Genomic DNA, 20115 nt, shown 5'->3' with positions numbered 1-20115 from the left:
TTAATTATACAGTAAAAACTGTATATGCTAGATGAAGTTATCAGAATAAATTTTGAAAATTTCTACTGTTATGGAAGAAATTTTCTACTAGTATGGAAGAAATTTATGAATAGTGATGTAATAAAATTACATATATAGTTTTGAGGTTTAAATGAATCATATTTTTACCAATGAATAAACATGCTTAAATATGAAATCTTATTAAACAAAAATTGCCTGTGGGCTAAATTTTTAATTTAATAAGATTAGATTTAGATGTAGATTATGATAGATTTACACAATTTATGAAAAACTTAAAGTTTAATATTTCTATCTCAATGAAAAGTATGAAACACTTAATTATTTATAAATGTTTCAAAATTTTATACTTTTTGATAAAATTATTAAATTAAATCTACATAATTCCCTGTGGGATAAATTAAGAGAATTTAATTTAACATATTAATTATGTAAAAATAATAAAATCCATGTAGGGTAAGATTATTATGTTCACATAATTCATGTCCATCATGTGATCTTGATCCACTTAATATATATAATTTTATATAATTAAGGATGCTGTGGCTACTCCCTAATTATTTAAAATTATGTGGTTCACTAGACACCAAAGTATAAACTGAAGATTAAAATTTTACTAAATCCAAAATTGCCTGTGGGCTAAATTTTAAATTTAATAAAATTAGATGAACTTTATGATAGATTTAATTAAACAATTAGTTTAGGAAAATGAAGGTTTATTATCTATCTTTAATTAAATTTGTGATAACACTATTAAATTAAATTCCCATAACTCCCTGTGGGGTATATTAAGAGAACTTAATTTAACATATTATCCTAATTAATTATACAAATATAATAAAATCCCTGTGGGGTAAAATTATTATACCTATATAATTAATTACAAGTTATGTCCATTAAGGTGAATTTTAATTAATATATAATTTTATACAAATAAGGATGCTGTGACTACTCCCTAAATATATAAAATTATATTTTCACTTTGACATTAGGTATTGGGCTCTACCTAAAAGTAATTTCGTTATTAACATAGTAGACAATCACTGAGATTAGTGCTCCTAGTGTGGTCGTCCGAAGATCATTAAAAACCGTTCTAGATATGAGCATTTGTCCCAAGTTCATGTTTTCTTATGTCAAACCACAAAATTACTTACATTTTATTCATATTTTATTCATTTTAGGAAGTTTTATGAATATTTTATGAATAATTTTATGAAGTTTTATGAAACTTAATGTGCTAGATAAAATATTCAACCTATCTTAATGTTTGAATGTTTCTAAATATATTTATCACTATAAAAGGAATTTATGTATATCATTTAAATCATACAAATCAAAATTAATTGTATTAAAAAAAATTTGCCAAATAAATACAAATTAATACAATTATTGTATGATAATAAATTAAATGCTTAATATAATTAATTATGCATTTATGACCATATAATATCTTAAATATTTATACTAATAATTAATTTGTATAAATAAGGTAATTATACAAATTAGTACAATTAATTATATGGAATGAATTAAATGCAAAATTAAAGACTATACTTAATGGCAGATTTTTTCAAATTTTATTAATTTAAACAATAAATTACATAAATTTGATAATAAATAATTAAATGCACAATTATACAAATTGCACAATTATTACATGCCTAAATAAATCATGTAATTAATTACCATATTAAAACAAATTTCCATTTTCAGTTTATACTAAATAACATATTAATTCTAAATATATGTATTAAATTAAAAATGGAAATTAATGAATGTAATTTATTGACTAAATTAACAATAGGAGAATAATTTATATTTCCAAATAAATAAAAAATATATATAAAAAAAAAATCAAAATTTTTTCCCTTTTTTTTTTTTTTTGAAAAATACACTGCCATAAACGACATGATAAATTTTCCTTAAACTTCCAAAAATCATGAAATCAATTCCAAAAAGATCTAAATGAAAAAATTAAGAGATCTATATTGATTTCAAGCATCGAAAACACGCAAAATGTATACTTTAATTTCAAAAGGTGTTCTCGGGTCCGAATGGATTTTTCCAGTAAAGTTTTCAGATGTTAAGGTATTAAAATTATTTTGATGCACAAAAACGATCTATAATATCTTATGAATATAGTAATGCATATAGAATTCAAAATAAATACCAAAAATGAAAACGGAAAAAATACGGACCGAAGCATAAAACTTTCATGTATATATATACTCGTATACAATATATACTGCATAAAATCATCGTTAATGTATGGAAGAGAGTATTACATACAATTTCATGCAATAAAAGTATATATAAAATATATATATACGTATATATATACAACAATACTTACGTATATATACAATATATATATAAACAAAGTTAAAATATGAATATATATATATATATGTATATACGTAGATTGAATTAAAATGTATATATATGATCAGAATTATATGAATATGAATATATATATATAAAATATATATAAATTAAGAACCAATTATATACGTATATATTTATATATGAAGATGTATATGAATATAAATATATATATATATGTATATATATATGAAGATGAATATGAATATGAATATAAATATATATGTATAAAAAAGAATTGAGTATGAATGTTTATATATAATCGGGATTATATAATATGAAAGTATATATATAAAATATATATAATTTATATTATAAATGAAGAACCCCATAAAAGTATATATATATATAAAACTCAAAACAAATCAAGGCAGAGATATAAAATCCGCTCTCATACCAACTGTTAGACTTTTGTATGTATAAACTGAAATATATGTATGTGTATATAAAATGCGGAATTAAACAAATATATACATTATATAACTTAAGGATCGAAATACCTCCAGCCATTGATTCTTCAGCTTCAAACTCACATAAGCTTTGATCTGCAAAGGAAATTGACTACCATGGGTAATCGGGCTTCCTCGCTCTCTCAACTCTCTTTAGATGGATTTTGCTGTTATGAACAGAATGAGTGAGGAGCTCGGGGACCGAGACCCTATATTTATAGGTGAGATACTCCATCAGTATCTGTGCCACATTAATTGTCAGAATATTTTGACAATTAATTCAGGAAATCAAATCAGGTAATGAATATAGAAATCTGACCATATATAGAATATTACGTAATTGATTCTGTCCAAATTCAATGAATATAAAATATTCATTTATCAGAATCAATAATATTATTTTATTTCCTTAATTAGAAATATTCTAATAGTTTTTACACGAATTTTTTTTTTCTTTTTTTACTGTTGTTTTATAGTTGTTATTTAGTTGTTCCACAATTATTTTTAATTGTTCTATTTTATTGTTTTATAGTTGTTTTATAAAAAGGCAATATTTCTGTAAAAAATTCTGTGTGGCAGTAAGATTACAAATTTTTGCCTAAAATCCAATATTTTTGTAAAATCGCATTTTTTTAAATACCTAAAGAAATTAGTTAATACAAATAGAGTTATTAAGGTAGTTCACGCTAGAGTTTTTTTAAATATTTTATATCGTCTCGTAAGGTTTTTTTTTTTTTCCTAAATCCATAGTCGCCTAAGGTTTTTTTTCATCCGTCAAGGCGCTCTGGACCTCCCTCGGTGTAGGCGCGGCTGGGTGTCTAATGTTTTGCTACTGCGATTAAGTTTTTGCTACTTCGATTAGTCTTATCTCTGTGACATGGTTTTAATTGACTTTTATTTAGGTTACTGTGATTACTCTTGTATACGTGATATGGTTTTCTTTTATTTTATTTTGTTGTTGGTTCCTCTTCTTTTTTCTTCAATGCCTCACCATTAAATTGATGTTAGAGGTTGGGACTAACAAGTTTTCTTCGGCTGAAGTGGTTGTTAGTGGTGCAGTTATGTAGCTTGCACAATAGTTGAGTGAACCTGGTGCAACAAATCTATTGTTGTGTCTTTTGACACTACTAGAAAAAAGGGTATTCGTAACGGTCCTAGAAACATTTTTTTGGAGAACCATATCTAAAAAAATTAAGCGGGTGTTTAAAACCAACAAGAAAAATAGGGTATTCTTGACGGTTTTAAATTGTTGGGAGGTATAGGAGACGATTTTTAAACATGCCTTAAAATATCCCATCTTATTTTAGCTCCATCTACGTAGACTTGGGTTATTATCCTAGCGCGCGTTGAGATGGACAGTTAGACACAGGGATGGAGATTGTCCAAGCTTGAAGATGAAGCTTGAATTCTATCTTTTTGAATTAATTGTTTTATTTCTCGAACAATTTAATTTCAATTTTAGTTTAGAAAATTTATTTCCTATTTCATATTATTGCAGATAATTTATTGTGACATTTTTGAGAGTATTAATTTGAATTTTTCACTTTAAAAGAATTTCATTAGGAATTAGCTTTATGAAATTGAATTTTATATTCTATAACTTGTATGTCAATACCAATTTATATTTATATATTTATCATGCTTTTATGTATTTTACATTTATTATTAATACAAAATCTATGGTATAATATTCTCTGCAAAGAGATAATACTTTATAATCACTTGAAGTTAAATTAAAGGGTTATGAATAATTGTCAATTCTTAAAATTATTAAGATTTTGTTTAATAAAAGATCTTGTGATCTAATAGGAGTGGAAAAGTTATTGATATATACAATTCAAAGATCTTTGACATTGAACTCTAGATTGTATTCAAAATACCACAGAATCTCTGTAACACACATATTTTAATTAGACATAGATATAATATACAAACTAGCAAACTAGTAGAACTTATTTATGATCTTGTACATGTTCCAATAGTCATAGATACCACTAAAGTCCCCAGATATAGAATCACAGTACCTTATCTTTGTGGGAGGATTTTTTCTAGCCTGTTATTATTTGGATGACACTAGTGATGACTTACTATAATATGTTCAAGAAAGGAGCTTTAAAATAAAAATAAAGAAAGTTAATCTACCCATTCACATGGATTTCTAACTTATCAAAATTATGACGATAAGATAGGAAATCTTTCAATGTCTATTCGAAAGACTTAAGCATAATTTCTGGTCCTTATGAAACCCTTTATGGTTCACCTAGAGATTACTTAATCTTAAAAAAGTATTTTACATTAATACTAGAATGCTATATTGATGACTTAGTCTTGAAGAAATTTATTGTTTCTAAATAATGATAAATGTCAAAAAAAATGTCTCTAAGTACCAATAGTAAGAGGATAAATGCACACTTGTATATGCATTAAACTAGACTCTTACTACTGAGTGGGAGCCATGAAAGATGTAATCAAATAAGGAACATTAGGAGACAATCAAGAAAGAATCTCAAAAAAGTGGCCTATATGTTGGGTTTTATGCCCTAAATAAAACTCTGTTTCAATGTAATCCAGATTATTCCATATCAATAAAGTAACAGAAGTAATTTTTCATTCACTTGTGTATGTTTTGGTTCACTTAATCAATTACTTTTCTATTTGATTTATAAATTCATCCAAATCCCTTTTCACATACTTGATCATGTTTTATTGTGTTGTCAACACAGTGGAAAGTAAACATGACTATGTGAATAAAGTATTCCTAGATTTATGAGAACACTGAGTTTTACTGATATGACAATCTACAACAGAGTTTACTTACATTTGGAGAAATGTTATGTTCTTTCCAGAACATAGGTTAAAGTAAAGCTCAGGTTTGATGCATGGAGTATGCATTGGAATGGACCGATATTGAACTTTGAATTAGATTTTTGAAACTTAGCGTAAATATCTATTCAATTCAATATCATAAGTTGATCCTAGATCACATGATCGAAATCCTGATATGGTTAGGCTCAATTTCAAGAGTATTATTCGTGTTCTTTGATTTGTTACTTAAGCCTAATCTTTAGTCTGGGCAATACATACATTTTGGGAACACAGTAGTGCGATTGAGTGGGAGCGCTAACATAAATATGGAATCTATAGCTTCTATCTGGCGAATAGTAAGCAAAGGGTGATTTCCTTCGAGCTTAACCAAACGAAATAAATGATTGAGTACTCATTTCACTTAGTTGAAATATCATTTATACAGGGTTAAGTGTTTTAAGGATAAAATACATTGTAGGGTGTTACGGTAATTTAGTCCCTTTACAGTGTAAATCATCCATATAGAGGATCATTGATCACATTAGGATTATAACAATGGATAACTAATGATGTGTCTATATGGTGGAACATATAGAGCATTCTATATACTGAGAGTGCAATTCTGAGTTCTATGTGTGGATTCAACGAAGAATTAATAAGTTAGTGAATTTAAGTGGTAAATTCTAGATCTGCTTATTGGAAGCTCGGATATATAGACCCATGGTCCCCTCACTAGTTGAGATGATATTACTTGTAAGACTCATTTAATTGATTTTAATTAATCAATTAAAAATTCTCAAGATAGACTTGTCTATTTGAGAATTTATCACTTATTAAGGGCAAAACAGTAAATAGAGATTTTGAAGGGCATATTTATTAATTAGGAAACTTTAATTAGTTTCATTATTAATAAAATAAATGACAATATATTATTTGATAATTAATTTTAATTATTAAATAATTATATTTGACATTTATGTGGTTGAACAAAGGAATTGACAGTTTTTGACAAAATAGGAAACTATCAATGTAGGAAAAGGAAAGTTGGAAAAATGGCAAGCCTTGTTTCCACAATGCCTAGGCCGGCCACTTAGCTTCCTTTTCTCTTTGATTTTTTCAATTCCAAATGTCAATTATAGCCCTGGGTGGTCTTCTATAAATAGAAGGCAAAGGCTTCAGAGTTACATACAACTGGACAACCTTTTCACAACATTATTCTGAAAGAATTTTCTCTCAGAAAATTCTCTCTGAGCCGCCACCCTCTCTCTCTCTCTTCCTTCACTGTTTCGAAATGTATAAGTGCTAGAGTAGTGCCCACACACATCAAGTAATACCTCAATCATAGTGAGGAAGGCTGTGTAGAATTCAGAAACAACAAAGAAGGACTATCGGGCTCAGATCTTTATTATACTCTGCTACAGAAAGGAGTCAAGGGTTAGAGATCTGAGTGGGAGGAGACATATATTCCGCTGCAATCACTGTAAGATTTCTGATACTCTTATGTGTTTAATTTCCTATCGTTTTAGAATTTCATATTTTGGTTGTTAAATCAACATACTTGTGAGTAGATCTAAGATCCTGGTAAAATAACTTCCAACAACTGGCACCAGAGCCATGGTAATTGATTTGCTTGCAAGAAATTTGGACTTAAAACGATTTGCTTATTTTTTGGATGGTATCATGTTGCTTTGAGTGTCATATTGATGTTTGATTGTTCTTTGTGAATTCTGGGAAAAATAGTTACTGTTCTGATTCTGTAATTATTTTTGTTGGATAGTTTGGAAAATTCTAAGCAATTTACTTTTTTACAGAACTCGATTTCGATTTAATTTGAATTAGTTATGAATTTTTGAAAATTGGAAAAATCGGGGTGATGAGCAACCTCATCACGCGCGCGGAATGGCTGCCTGCAGCCTTCCTGCGCCGTGATTTCTCTGCCATGCACCCCAGAAACGCGCGCGGATGGGCATGCATGGCATGCCATCCGTACAGTTCATCCAATTTTTCAACTTTTTCGATTTTTCATGCTATTTCATGGAATTAAATTCCGATTTTTTGTGTAGTTTTGTATGTTGATTTTTGTTTTTCAAATTTCAAATCTAATTATCAGAAATAAATTAATTTTATTTTTTAAAATTAATTTTAGATATTAGTGTAATTTGATTTTGAAAATAGGAAAAATCAAGTTTTGGCTACCTCTTTTCTTATTTCCTTTAAAATTTGATTATTTTATTTTTTTTAAGGTCAGATATTAATTTTTTTTTGGTAACTTGACCTTAATTAAAATAAGATCAAAATAATCATGATAATTTTAAAAAAGAAGAAATAAGGTATTTTTGTTAACTTTTAAATTTTGTTATTTTTTAATTAAATTAAATTGTAAAACAAGAAAAGGGTATGTATTTACCATTTTCTATTTTATTATTTAATTTATTAAATAACATGAAATTTAAAAGGAAAGTTAGCAATTTAATTTTGAAATGACATTTAGGTTACCCAAAACCTAATTTTTGAAAATGGTAGGTTTAATTTTAATTTTATTTTCGAAATAAATGTTTAAAATTAAATAAATCCTACATCCAACTATCCAAATCTAACCTTGTTGCAGGAGTATGTGTTTTAGATTGTTTGTAAGTTTTCTAAAACCTATTATTGCTTGATCTAAATTGCCTTGGTTAACTTGATGATAGATCCCATGATCTAATTTTAACCAAAGGTTCAATTGATGATAGATCAAGTAAATAATTTGTAACAGGTAATTTTTACAAACTTCTTTCATCTGTGTATGACCTAGCAACATGATAGGATCCATCCAAATGTGTATGCCTGTGTGAGCCTATATGTTTAATTTCTATTATAGATACATATAGGTTGTTGTTGCTAAATAAAATATCATAACTGATAGATTTTATTTAGGCTCATTTAGTAGTGAGCCTATTCAATTAATAACAGTTATTCATTTTAAGGTTAAATTCCTCTCTTTTGGGCCTTGTGTGAGAGTTGGGAGCCTTAGAAGTGGGTACGACATACTGGACCCAGCCACCCCTCACATGAACAACCCCAATTGTGAAGGCCCATTTGCCTGATTTGGATAACTGTGCTAGGTTAATTATATTAGCTTGACCTAATAAAAAATTGATTAGCAACATAATTAATTTCATTCTTCCTTGAAATTAATTTAAGAAAAACATAGTTTGAATAGTTATATTCTGGAAAGCTATATGTATTTTTCTTGTTTTTAATTAAATATGGAACTATAACCATATAAATTCTTTTTGAATCTTAATTTTATAATTTCATTAAATATTCCTATTTAAGTTGAGATTTAGTTAAATCTATCAAATCAACTTAGATTTGAATATTTTTGAATTTCCTATTATAAATTAAGTTGAGGAATTTTGGGAATTGGTTATTAAGATTCTGTAGATATTTTTTAAGTTGATATTTTATAAATATGGGAACTTAAAATGGAATATCTTCTAAATTAAGTGGTTACTACTTAATTGGTAATATTTAATTAAGTCATTGGTTGAAGAATATTTTAAGTTGGGTATTTAGATTTTTCTAAACAACTTAAATAAGATATTTTTCAAAATTATTCCATTTTTGAAATTTAATTAAAGTTCTTACTTTAATTTGTAATATTTCATTATTGAGATATGGAATATAAATTATTAAACAAAATACATTGTTAAATAATGAGCTTTAATCAAGAGAAATTCGATCTCCATTGTTGGTTTTACATAGCTATTGTTTTAGTGAGTAATCCTCCCTAATGGAGGAACGTTCATTAGCAAGTTAGCGCCGTTTAATCTCGAAAGATAAGTATTCTTATAAGTTTTTTTTTATATGGTTCATGACCACCCTAATGGTGGCGACTATATAAGACTTACAAGAATGCGAAACAATGGTAGAAGCTCATAAGATAGAATTGCCTTGACTCTCGCCTAAACGGGACAACACTGAATTCCAATCTTGATCGAATAAAAGGTTTCTAGAATGTTTGACATTTTAGATGAATTGACAACTCTATTCAATGGATGATGCTTTGACTCTCGCCTAAACGGGACACTGTATCAGTTCGTTGGAAACCTTGGAAAATAAACTATGTTAGATTTAGTATTTTTATAACATATGTGATTATTTGTTTTCTGAACCTGTGTATGAATTTATAGAACCAAAACCTTACTTCTGTTTATTGATATGTTGTAGTGCCAATATGAATAACCCTCATCCCGATCCACTCCTAGTTAGTATCTTTGCAAAAGAACTCAATAGTGTGAAAATGCATCCTGGTAGTTGCATTAACTCGCACCTATTGTTGATGAATCTGAAATTCCAAAAGGCAAATCTACTAGGAATTGATTTATCAAAGGAACAATGGATAAAACTCATACTTTATAGTCTTCCTCAGGAGTATAACAGTTTTGTTCTATATTACTTATTGAACAATCCTAACTCCTCCGACATGGACAAACTCGAGACTGAGTTAAGGGCCCATGAGCGGAATCTGATTGCAATGAGACCTCCTGGCATTGCAAGCTTTGATCAGAGGAAGAAGATTAAGCATGAGGGCTCTAACAAAGTTGCTTCTTCAAGTACAATTATCAGACATCACGTTCTATGTGCGAATTGTAATGGAAAGGGACATAAAGAAGAACAATGTCCCAGGCTTCTAGACAATTCAAACGAAGGTGATGCTTTTGTATTTGAATCATGTGTTTTAGAGAACGACAAATCCTCCTGGATTGTTGATTCTGGATCTACTAACCATGTATGTTCTTCATTACAGCTGCTTGAAACTTGGGAGAATCTTCACCCAGTTGAGTTAAAGCTTAAAGTTGGAAATGACGAGTTGGTATCAGTTAAAGCAAGAGGAACAGCCCGAATCAAGTTTAATTCTAAGAAGTTTTTACTTTTAGAGAATGTTTTATATATTCCCAATTTTAGTAGAAACTTGATTAGTGTTTCATGTTTACAGACACAATTTTATATATTGAATTTTTCGAGTTCAAATTCTTCAATTTCCCGTAATGGATTTCATATATGTGTTGCAAACATGGAACGAGGGCTTTATGTTTTAAGACCTGATACTCAAATCTCACTAAATACTGAACTTTTCAATGTAGCTAAACCTAGAAGCCTTAAGAGAAAAGAGATTGATAATGATGATCAAACTTATCTATGGCATTTACGTTTAAGTCATATAGGTTTTGATAGACTCAATAGGCTAACCAAAGACGGTCCATTGAAAAATGTCGTCTTAGGAGAACTGCCAGTTTGCGAGTCTTGCCTAGAAGGAAAAATGACCAAACGTTCTTTCTCTGCGAAATGAGAGCGTGCCAAAGAACCCCTAGGGTTAGTACATTCAGATGTTTGCGGACCGCTGAATGTAAAAGCCAGAGGAGGTTATGAGTATTTCGTCACTTTCATTGACGATTTCTCTAGATATAGTTTTCTTTACCTAATGCAAAAGAAATCTGAAACGTTTGAAAAGTTTCAGGAATTTCATGCTTTGGCTCAAAACCAATTAGGTAAAACATTAAAGATCTTGCGAACTGATAGGGGTGGAGAATATATGGATATGCAGTTCAAAGATCATTTAATTGAACTTGGAATTGAATCCCAATATACTGCCCCAAGCACTCCACAGCAGAATGGAGTTCCAGAAAGAAGAAATCGCACTCTCTTAGAAATGGTTAGGTCTATGCTGAGTTATTCAACTCTGTCTACGTCCTTCTGGGGATATGCTATTCAAATGGCAAACGACATTTTAAATGTTGTTCCATCTAAAGCAGTCCCTAAGACACCCGTCGAACTATGGAATGATCATACACCTAGTTTACGCCATTATAGGATTTGGGGGTGCCCTGCTCACGTCTTAAGAAAGAAAGAAGGCAAATTGGAATCGCGAACTGAAGTTTGCATGTTTTTCAGAAATTCTAAAGAGACTAGGGGTGGACTATTCTATAGTCACAAGGATAACAAAGTGTTTGTTTCTACAAATGCTACTTTCCTTGAAGATAACTATATGAAAGACAACAAACCGAAAAGTGAAATTGTATTAGAGGAAATGCTCACAGATACTGTTCCTTCAAATGTACCATCTTCTTCTACTGAAGAAGAGGAACATCCCACTCCCTCAGTTTTAGCAACTGAGAAAACTACTACTAAAGCTCCTGTTCAGAAGGTCACCGCTCCTCGTCGTAGTGGGAGGGTTTCTACAAAACCATCTCGTTATGGCTTGGATGGTGAAATCAATATGGTCGTTGGTGACGGTATTGATGACGACCCATTAACCTATAAACAGGCAATGTCAAGTCCGCAACGGAAGCGATGGTCAGCCGGTATGGATTCCATGAAAAAGAACAAAGTCTGGGAATATGTAGAACCACCTGATGATTTTCGTCCAATTGGATGTAAATGGGTCTACAAGAAGAAAAGAGGTGTTGGAGGCGAAGTCGAAACTTTCAAAGCTAGACTGGTCGCCAAGGGTTATACCCAAAGAGAAGGTGTGGACTATGAGGAAACTTTTAGTCCGGTTGCCATGCTCAAATCCATCCGAATTCTTCTCTCCATAGCTGCCGCTTTAGATTATGAAATTTGGCAAATGGATATCAAGACAACTTTTCTTAATGGGCTTCTTGAAGAAACCATCTATATGGAGCAACCAGAAGGTTTTGTTCTTCCTGGGCAGGAGAATAAAGTTTGCAAATTAAATAGGTCCATATATGGACTTAAGCAAGCTTCTCGCTCATGGAATAAAAGGTTTGATGAGATCATCAAAACCTACGGCTTTCATCAGAATGAAGATGAACCTTGTGTTTACCAACTCAAGGAAAACCAAGTAGTAGTATTCCTGGTCCTTTATGTTGATGACATTTCGATCATTGGAAACAATGTCAAGAAAATGACTCACATCAAGGAATGGCTTGACACTCAATTCGACATGAAAGACTTGGGTGAGGCAGCCTATGTTCTTGGTATTCAGATTGTCAGAAACCGAAAGAACAGATCCCTTGCTCTCTCTCAAACAGCTTACATTGACAAAGTTCTAGAGAGATTTTCCATGACCAATACCAATGGGGCAAACATGCCCTCTAGACATGGTATCCGTCGATCTAAGGAACAGTGTCCTACTGATCCTCAAGAGATAGAAGACATGGCAAAAATTCCTTATGCTTCTGCAGTTGGAAGTCTAATGTATGCTATGCTATGCACTAGACCTGACATCTGCTATGCAGTTGGAATCGTGAGCAGGTATCACCAAATCCAGACCCAGACATTCGAATGCTGTTAAGTATATTTTGAAATACTTAAAGAGTACAAGAGATTATGTATTAGTCTACAAGGGTGGTGCTTTAAATCCCTTAGGCTATACAGACTCAGATTTCCAGGGATGTCTTGAAGACAGGAAATCTACATCTGGGATGGTGTTTACTCTTGGGGGTGGAGCAGTGGTTTGGAGAAGTGCTAAACAAACTGCGATTTCGGATTCTACCATGGAGGCAGAATACATAGCTGCGGCTAAAGCAGCTAAAGAGGTTGTCTGGCTTAGGAAGTTCTTCACCAGTCTCGGTGTAGTTCCTGGAATGGAAAGGCCTCTAGTCCTGCTTTGTGATAACACTGGAGCTATAACCAACAGTAAGGAACCTCGGAGCCACAAGAGAAGGAAGCATATAGAAAGAAAGTATCATATTATCAGAGAATATGTGGCAAGAGGGGATGTACTGGTGGAGAAAGTGGATACGCAGGATAACTTAACTGATCAATTCACCAAAGTCTTGGCAGTAACTTCATTCGAAAAGCACCGTCAGAATTTAGGATTAATTGAAATGTACTGATTTGTTTTATATTAGTGCAAGTGGGAGTTTGTTGGGTTTTATGCCCTAAATAAAACTCTGTTTCAATGTAATCCAGATTATTCAATATCAATAAAGTAACAGAAGTAATTTTTCATTCACTTGTGTATGTTTTGGTTCACTTAATCAATTACTTGTCTATTTGATTTATAAATTCATCCAAACCCTTTTTCACATACTTGATCATGTTTATTGTGTTGTCAACACAGTGGAAAGTAAACATGACTATGTGAATAAAGTATTCCTAGATTTATCAGAACACTGGGTTTTACTGATATGACAATCTACAACAGAGTTTACTTACATTTGGAGAAATGTTATGTTCTTTCCAGAATATAGGTTCAAGTAAAGCTCAGGTTGGATGCATGGAGTATGCATTGGAATGGACTGATATTGAACTTTGAATTAGATTTTTGAAACTTACCGTAAATATCTATTCAATTCAATATCATAAGTTGATCCTAGATCACATGATCGAAATCCTGATATGGCTAGGCTCAATTTCAAGAGTATTATTTGTGTTCTTTGATTTGTTAGTTAAGCCTAATCTTTAGTCTGGGCAATACATACATTTTGGGAACACGGTAGTGCGATTGGGTGGGAGCGCTAACATAAATATGGAATCTATAGCTTCTATCTGGCGAATAGTAAGCAAAGGGTGATTTCCTTCGAGCTTAACCAAACGAAATAAATGATTGAGTACTCATTTCACTTAGTTGAAATATCATTTATACAGGGTTAAGTGTTTTAAGGATAAAATACATTGTAGGGTGTTACGGTAATTTAGTCCCTTTACAGTGTAAATCATCCATATAGAGGATCATTGATCACATTAGGATTATAACAATGGATAACTAATGATGTGTCTATATGGTGGAACATATAGAGCATTCTATAAACTAAGAGTGCGATTCTGAGTTGTATGTGTGGATTCAACGAAGAATTAATAAGTTAGTGAATTTAAGTGGTAAATTCTAGATCTGCTTATTGGAAGCTCGGATATATAGACCCATGGTCCCCTCACTAGTTGAGATGATATTACTTGTAAGACTCATTTAATTAATTTTAATTAATCAATTAAAAAATCTCAAGATAGACTTGTCTATTTGAGAATTTATCACTTATTAAGGGCAAAACAGTAAATAGAGATTTTGAAGGGCATATTTATTAATAAGGAAACTTTAATTAGTTTCATTATTAATAAAATAAATGAAAATATATTATTTGATAATTAATTTTAATTATTAAATAATTAGATTTGACATTTATGTGGTTGAACAAAGGAATTGGCAGTTTTTGACAAAACAGGAAACTATCAATGTAGGAAAAGGAAAGTTGGAAAAGTGGCAAGCCTTGTTTCCACAATGCCTAGGCCGGCCACTTAGCTTCCTTTTCTCTTTGATTTTTTCAATTGCAAATGTCAATCATAGCCCTGGGTGGTCTTCTATAAATAGAAGGCAAAGGCTTCAGAGTTACATACAACTGTACAACCTTTTCACAACATTATTCTGAAAGAATTTTCTCTCAGAAAATTCTCTCTGAGCCGCCACCCTCTCTCTCTCTCTTCCTTCACTGTTTCGAAATGTATAAGTGCTAGAGTAGTGCCCACACACATCAAGTAGTACCTCAATCATAGTGAGGAAGGCTGTGTAGAATTCAGAAACAACAAAGAAGGACTATCGGGCTCAGATCTTGATTATACTCTGCTACAGAAAGGAATCAAGGGTTAGAGATCTGAGTGGGAGGAGACATATATTCCGCTGCAATCACTGTAAGATTTCTGATACTCTTATGTGTTTAATTTCCTATCGTTTTAGAAGTTCATATTTAGGTTGTTAAATCAACATACTTGTGAGTAGATCTAAGATCCTGGTAAAATAACTTCCAACACTATATATGTTAGAAGATAGGGTTGTATTTGGAATCCTTATATCTACACCAACTCAGAAATTAATGTATGAGATGGTGATTACTCTAGGGGTGAAAGAATAAATCTGGAAGTGGGTACAAACCCATCTATAGTAATTTAGTTCAACTAGTGAAGGTAAATATCTGAGTTACTACTTTTAAGAGACACTAGAAAGTTATTCAAACTGAAGAATGTTCATGACTAATTTATCTCTATTCCATTTTGGATAGAATTAGAGTTGTGTCTTCTATACATTTAGATACACTTATCAAGCAGCAAAGAATTAAGTGTCCCTAGAGGAGTAATACATATAAAAAATGATGATCTTTAATCTTTTATGAATACAAAAGGAAGTAGTGGTGAACAAAGTTATTTCTAGTTACAACCTTCCAACTCCTGTTATTTGGGTATAGTTAAATACACTACACTTGATATGAATGTAAAGACAGTAGATTAGTTGAAATGCACTTCTAGTTTTATGTTAGTGCAAGTGAGAGTTAATTGAGATTTTATGCCCTAAATAAAACTCATTTCAATATAATATTATTTGCTCTCAATAGAAGATTAGAAGTCATTTAAGTTTACATGTAGTTTTCATATTTATGGTTTTAATATACAATTTCTGGTTAAATCCAGAACATATAGTTATTCACAATTATAGTGATGTCATATAGTTAAGTCCCATGATTTATCAGTACACTAGATTTACACTGACATAATAATCAGCGATAAAGTTTACCTACACTTGTATAAGTGGAATGTCCTTTCTATGGCATTAACAAAGTATACTAGTATCAGATGTATGCAGTATACATCAGACGTGACTGATATTGAAAGTGGAAAAGACATCTAAGCTTACCGTTATCTTTCTAAGTCAATAACACTTAATTGATCTTAGGTCAATAGATCTTAATACTAAGATTTTTAGGTTCTAGCATAATTGTATTATTTGTGTTCTTTGACTTGTTTGTTAAAGTTGACCAAATGAATCTTCCCAATACTTTCATCTTGGGAACATGATAGTACAATTGAGGGGGAGCGTTAATCATAGATATGGAATCTATAGCTTTTATAACTATATAGAAGTGAAATGATGATTTCCTTTGAGCTTTGCTTAATAAAGATAAATGGAAAAGCTCTTATTTTAGTAATTATATTAGTTTACTGAAATATCATTTATAGGAAGCTAAGTGTTTTAAGGATAAAATATATTGAGGGGTAGAATGGTAAATTTGTCCCTAATCGATGTAAATCATCTATAGATGATCTTTAATTATTTAGAATCAAACAATGGATAAATCATAACCACTACTAGAAAAATAGATTTTAGTGACACACACTAATCAGTAACTCTAAAACTTTATAGTGACACTTCAACGTGCGTCACTAATGAAAGTGACTGGAAAGACAGTTTTTAGTGACATTTCACATGTGTCACCGAACCCTTTTACATTCATTTTCTACACGTTACTATAGGCGTATAAAGTCAAATTTTATCAGACTAAAAAGATAACAACAACACAAATAAAGTGTCACTATATCCTTTTCTTTCTTTTATTTAATTTTTTATTAATATATTTGGAGATATAGTGACACACAAAGAATGCCACAACATTAAATATTTTTCTAAAAAAAATAATATTTAATTGTTTTAATTCAAATTTTTATATAAATAATTACTTTTTATTATTTTTTTAAAAAAAAAATTCAATTTGTTAATTTGGGCAGAATAATTAATTTTTTTTTTGATTTATCAAATAATTTAATTCTTTTATGCTCAAAATTAAAATAGAAATTCTACAAAAAATTTATTATTTGCACCGTAAAATTCAAAAAAAATTACAAAATTATTATAAAATGTCATATAGTTTTTAGATGAAATTATCCAACCACAGTTAAGATTTTAAAAAGTCAAAAAACGTTTTCAATTTAAAATGAAGAAAAAGACAACATCTAGAATATGGGAGAAAAGGTAACCAAGAAAATGAAAAAACAAAAATGACAATTGAGCATTTTTATTTTCAACATAACGTATCAGAAAATACAGAGAGAAAATAGGAAAATCAGAGTGTATTATCTTGTATCTAATTTTACAATAGGTTTGGAGCTTAAATAGCTCATTACAAGAGAGAGGCGGTTAGGGAAACTAACTACGTGCTGTAACAGAAAGTTAACAGCTGTAAATAACAAACTTAGTAACAAAACTATCCTTAACCAATCTTATCCAAAGCTAATCCTAAAAGCTCCCCTCAAGATGGAGTGTAGATGTTGATCAAGCCCATCTTGGATACTATTGTGGAGAAGTGAGTGGGAAGGAGGGCTTTGGTAAATATGTCGGCAAGGTTGTTTTGTGAGGAGACATGAAGTAGCTTGATCGAGCCTTGTTGGGCTTTCTCTCGGATGAAATGGCAGTCAATTTCCACATGCTTTGTGCGTTCATGATAGACTGGATTTTCACTTATGTGGATTGCAGCGGTGTTGTCGCAATAGAGAAGTGCTGGGGTAGTAGAATTGATGCCAAAATCCTTGAGTAGGGCGAGGATTCATGTGAGTTCGGATGTAGCATTGGCCATGGCTCGATATTCTGCTTCAGCAGAAGATTGTGAAACAGTTTGTTGTTTTTTTGACTTCCATGAGACAAGGGAGTTTCCAAGGAATAGGGCAAATAGCCCGAAATGGATCTCCTAGTGTCTTGGCAAGCCCCCCAATCAGCATCCGAAAAGAAAGAGACTTGGACATTTTGTGGGGATAGGCTTGTTTCAGCATAAGCAGATATAGTGGCTGTAGTGTCAGAGGGAAAGAAAAGGCCTTGTCCCGGTGTTGATTTTAGAAACTGCAGTATACGATGTGCAGCATGGAGATGTGGAGCCCGAGGACAAGTGAGAAATTGGCTTAGATGGTTCACGGCATAGGTAATGTCAGGCCGTGTAATGGTCAAGTATATTAACTTGCCAATGAGGCTTCTATAAGCCGTGGGATCGGGTAGGAGGTTCGCTTTATCTTTGCTTAGCTTTAGGTTGGTCTCCATGGAAGTACATACGGGTTTAGCACCTATGTAGCCGGTGTCTTTTAGTAATTGGAGTGTAAAGGGTCTTTGAGAGACCGAAATACCTTTCTTTGAGCGACCGACCTCAAGACCAAGGAAAAACCGAATGGTTCCAAGATCTTTAAGTTAGAATTTGTCATGCAGGTATGTTTTGAAGTGTGATATGGCTTGATTATTGTTGCTTGCAACAATGATGTCATCCACATAGATTAGGATAGCTAGGAAGATGTCTTTTGTTCTTTTAATGAACAAGGAATTGTCGGAGAGAGATTGGTTGAAGCCATCCGAAATGAGTGTATGACTAAGTTTACTAAACCATTGTCTTGAGGCTTGTTTAAGGCCATAAATGCTTTTGTTGAGTTTGCACACTGAGTTAGGAGGTGCTTCATATCCGGGGGGAATTTTCATGTAGACTTCTTCATGGAGATCTCCATGGAAAAAGGCATTATTGATGTCCAATTGATGCACATTCCAATTGTTCATAGCTGCTAGAGCTAGAAAGATTTTAAGAGTGTTGAACTTAGCTACAGGAGCATAAGTTTGTGAATAGTCAATTCCATGACGTTGAGTGTAGCCTTTGGCCACTAGACGAGCTTTGAAGCGTTCAACAGCCCCACTTTCGTTATACTTAACTTTGTACACCCATTTGCAACCAATGACCTTGTGACTAGGTGGAAGCTTAGTGATGATCCATGTTTTGTTATTTTCGAGGGCGGTAGTTTCTTTATCCATGGCAAGAAGCCAATGGCGAAATTGAGAAGCTTCAACATAGCTTTGGGGTTCAATTTCAGAGTATGCTGCAAGAACAGTAGCTCTAAATTGAGGATGTAACTTAATATATGAAAGAAAAGGCTCAATTGGATGTGCTGTAGATGCAGCATTGCAGACATAATCTGTGAGATGCTTTGGTTTTTGCAAGGTCCTGCCCAATTTAGTAGTTTTTAAGGGCATTGGAGCTGCTGATGAGGCAATTTTTTGTTGACAACCTGGTGAAGTAGCGGCAGAATTAGGAGCTATAGTCCTAGGTTGAGGAGAATTTTTAGAAACTGGTGCATGAGGGCTGCCAGGTTGTGAAGAATTGGGTGAAGTTGCTTCTGTTTTGGAAGCATTAATTTGAGATTTTTTTGCTGGTGCAGGGGTGAATAACCTGCCAGGTTTGGGGCACGGGTGGATGCTTTTTTCTGGTGCCGAAATGTTATGTTCTGGTGCAGAAATGGTATTTTCTGGTGTAGAAGTGTTATTTTCTGGTGCAGAAAAAAGTGTACCTGAGCCAGTGTGATTTGTGTTTGATGCTGGTGGAAAACCAGATGAAGGAGAGGAATTAGTTGTTGGTATACAACCCTGATGTTGTTGTTCTACTGGTTTGCACGTAGGAAGAATGACATCAGGAAACAAGTTTTGTATATTGGATGGTGAAGTTTGTGAAAACGAAGGAAAAATGTTTTCATGAAAGATAACATCCCGTGAAGTGTAAACTTGTTTTGTTTCATTGTCAAGTAGGGTATAGGCTTTCATGCCATGAGGATAACCAATAAAAATAGATGCCCTACTCCTAGGTATAAATTTATGTCTTTTTGAAGTAAGAGTGGAGCCATAGGTTAGACACCCGAAACTTCGCAAATGATCATATTTGGGAGGTGTACC

General features: G+C 31.8%; 1 protein-coding gene across 1 annotated transcript; it reads right to left on the bottom strand.

Annotated features, from left to right (window-relative positions):
- Positions 1 to 17883: 17883 nt before the first annotated feature.
- LOC133039625 (uncharacterized mitochondrial protein AtMg00240-like) lies at positions 17884 to 18453 on the bottom strand. The gene has a single exon (XM_061118530.1). It carries the CDS (start codon positions 18451 to 18453, stop codon positions 17884 to 17886), a length of 570 nt encoding a protein of 189 aa, XP_060974513.1.
- Positions 18454 to 20115: the final 1662 nt, after the last annotated feature.

The sequence above is a fragment of the Cannabis sativa genome, chromosome 7 (assembly GCF_029168945.1).
Source record: "Cannabis sativa cultivar Pink pepper isolate KNU-18-1 chromosome 7, ASM2916894v1, whole genome shotgun sequence".
NCBI classification, from domain to species: domain Eukaryota; kingdom Viridiplantae; phylum Streptophyta; class Magnoliopsida; order Rosales; family Cannabaceae; genus Cannabis; species Cannabis sativa.
The sequence above is the reverse complement of the archived record's forward strand: the minus strand, read 5'-3'. Positions and strand labels throughout refer to the sequence as shown.

Coding starts and splice junctions, on each gene's coding strand:
- LOC133039625 (XM_061118530.1), bottom strand. CDS start 18,453: ATGGAGACCAACCTAAAGCTAAGCAAAGATAAAGCGAACCTCCTACCC.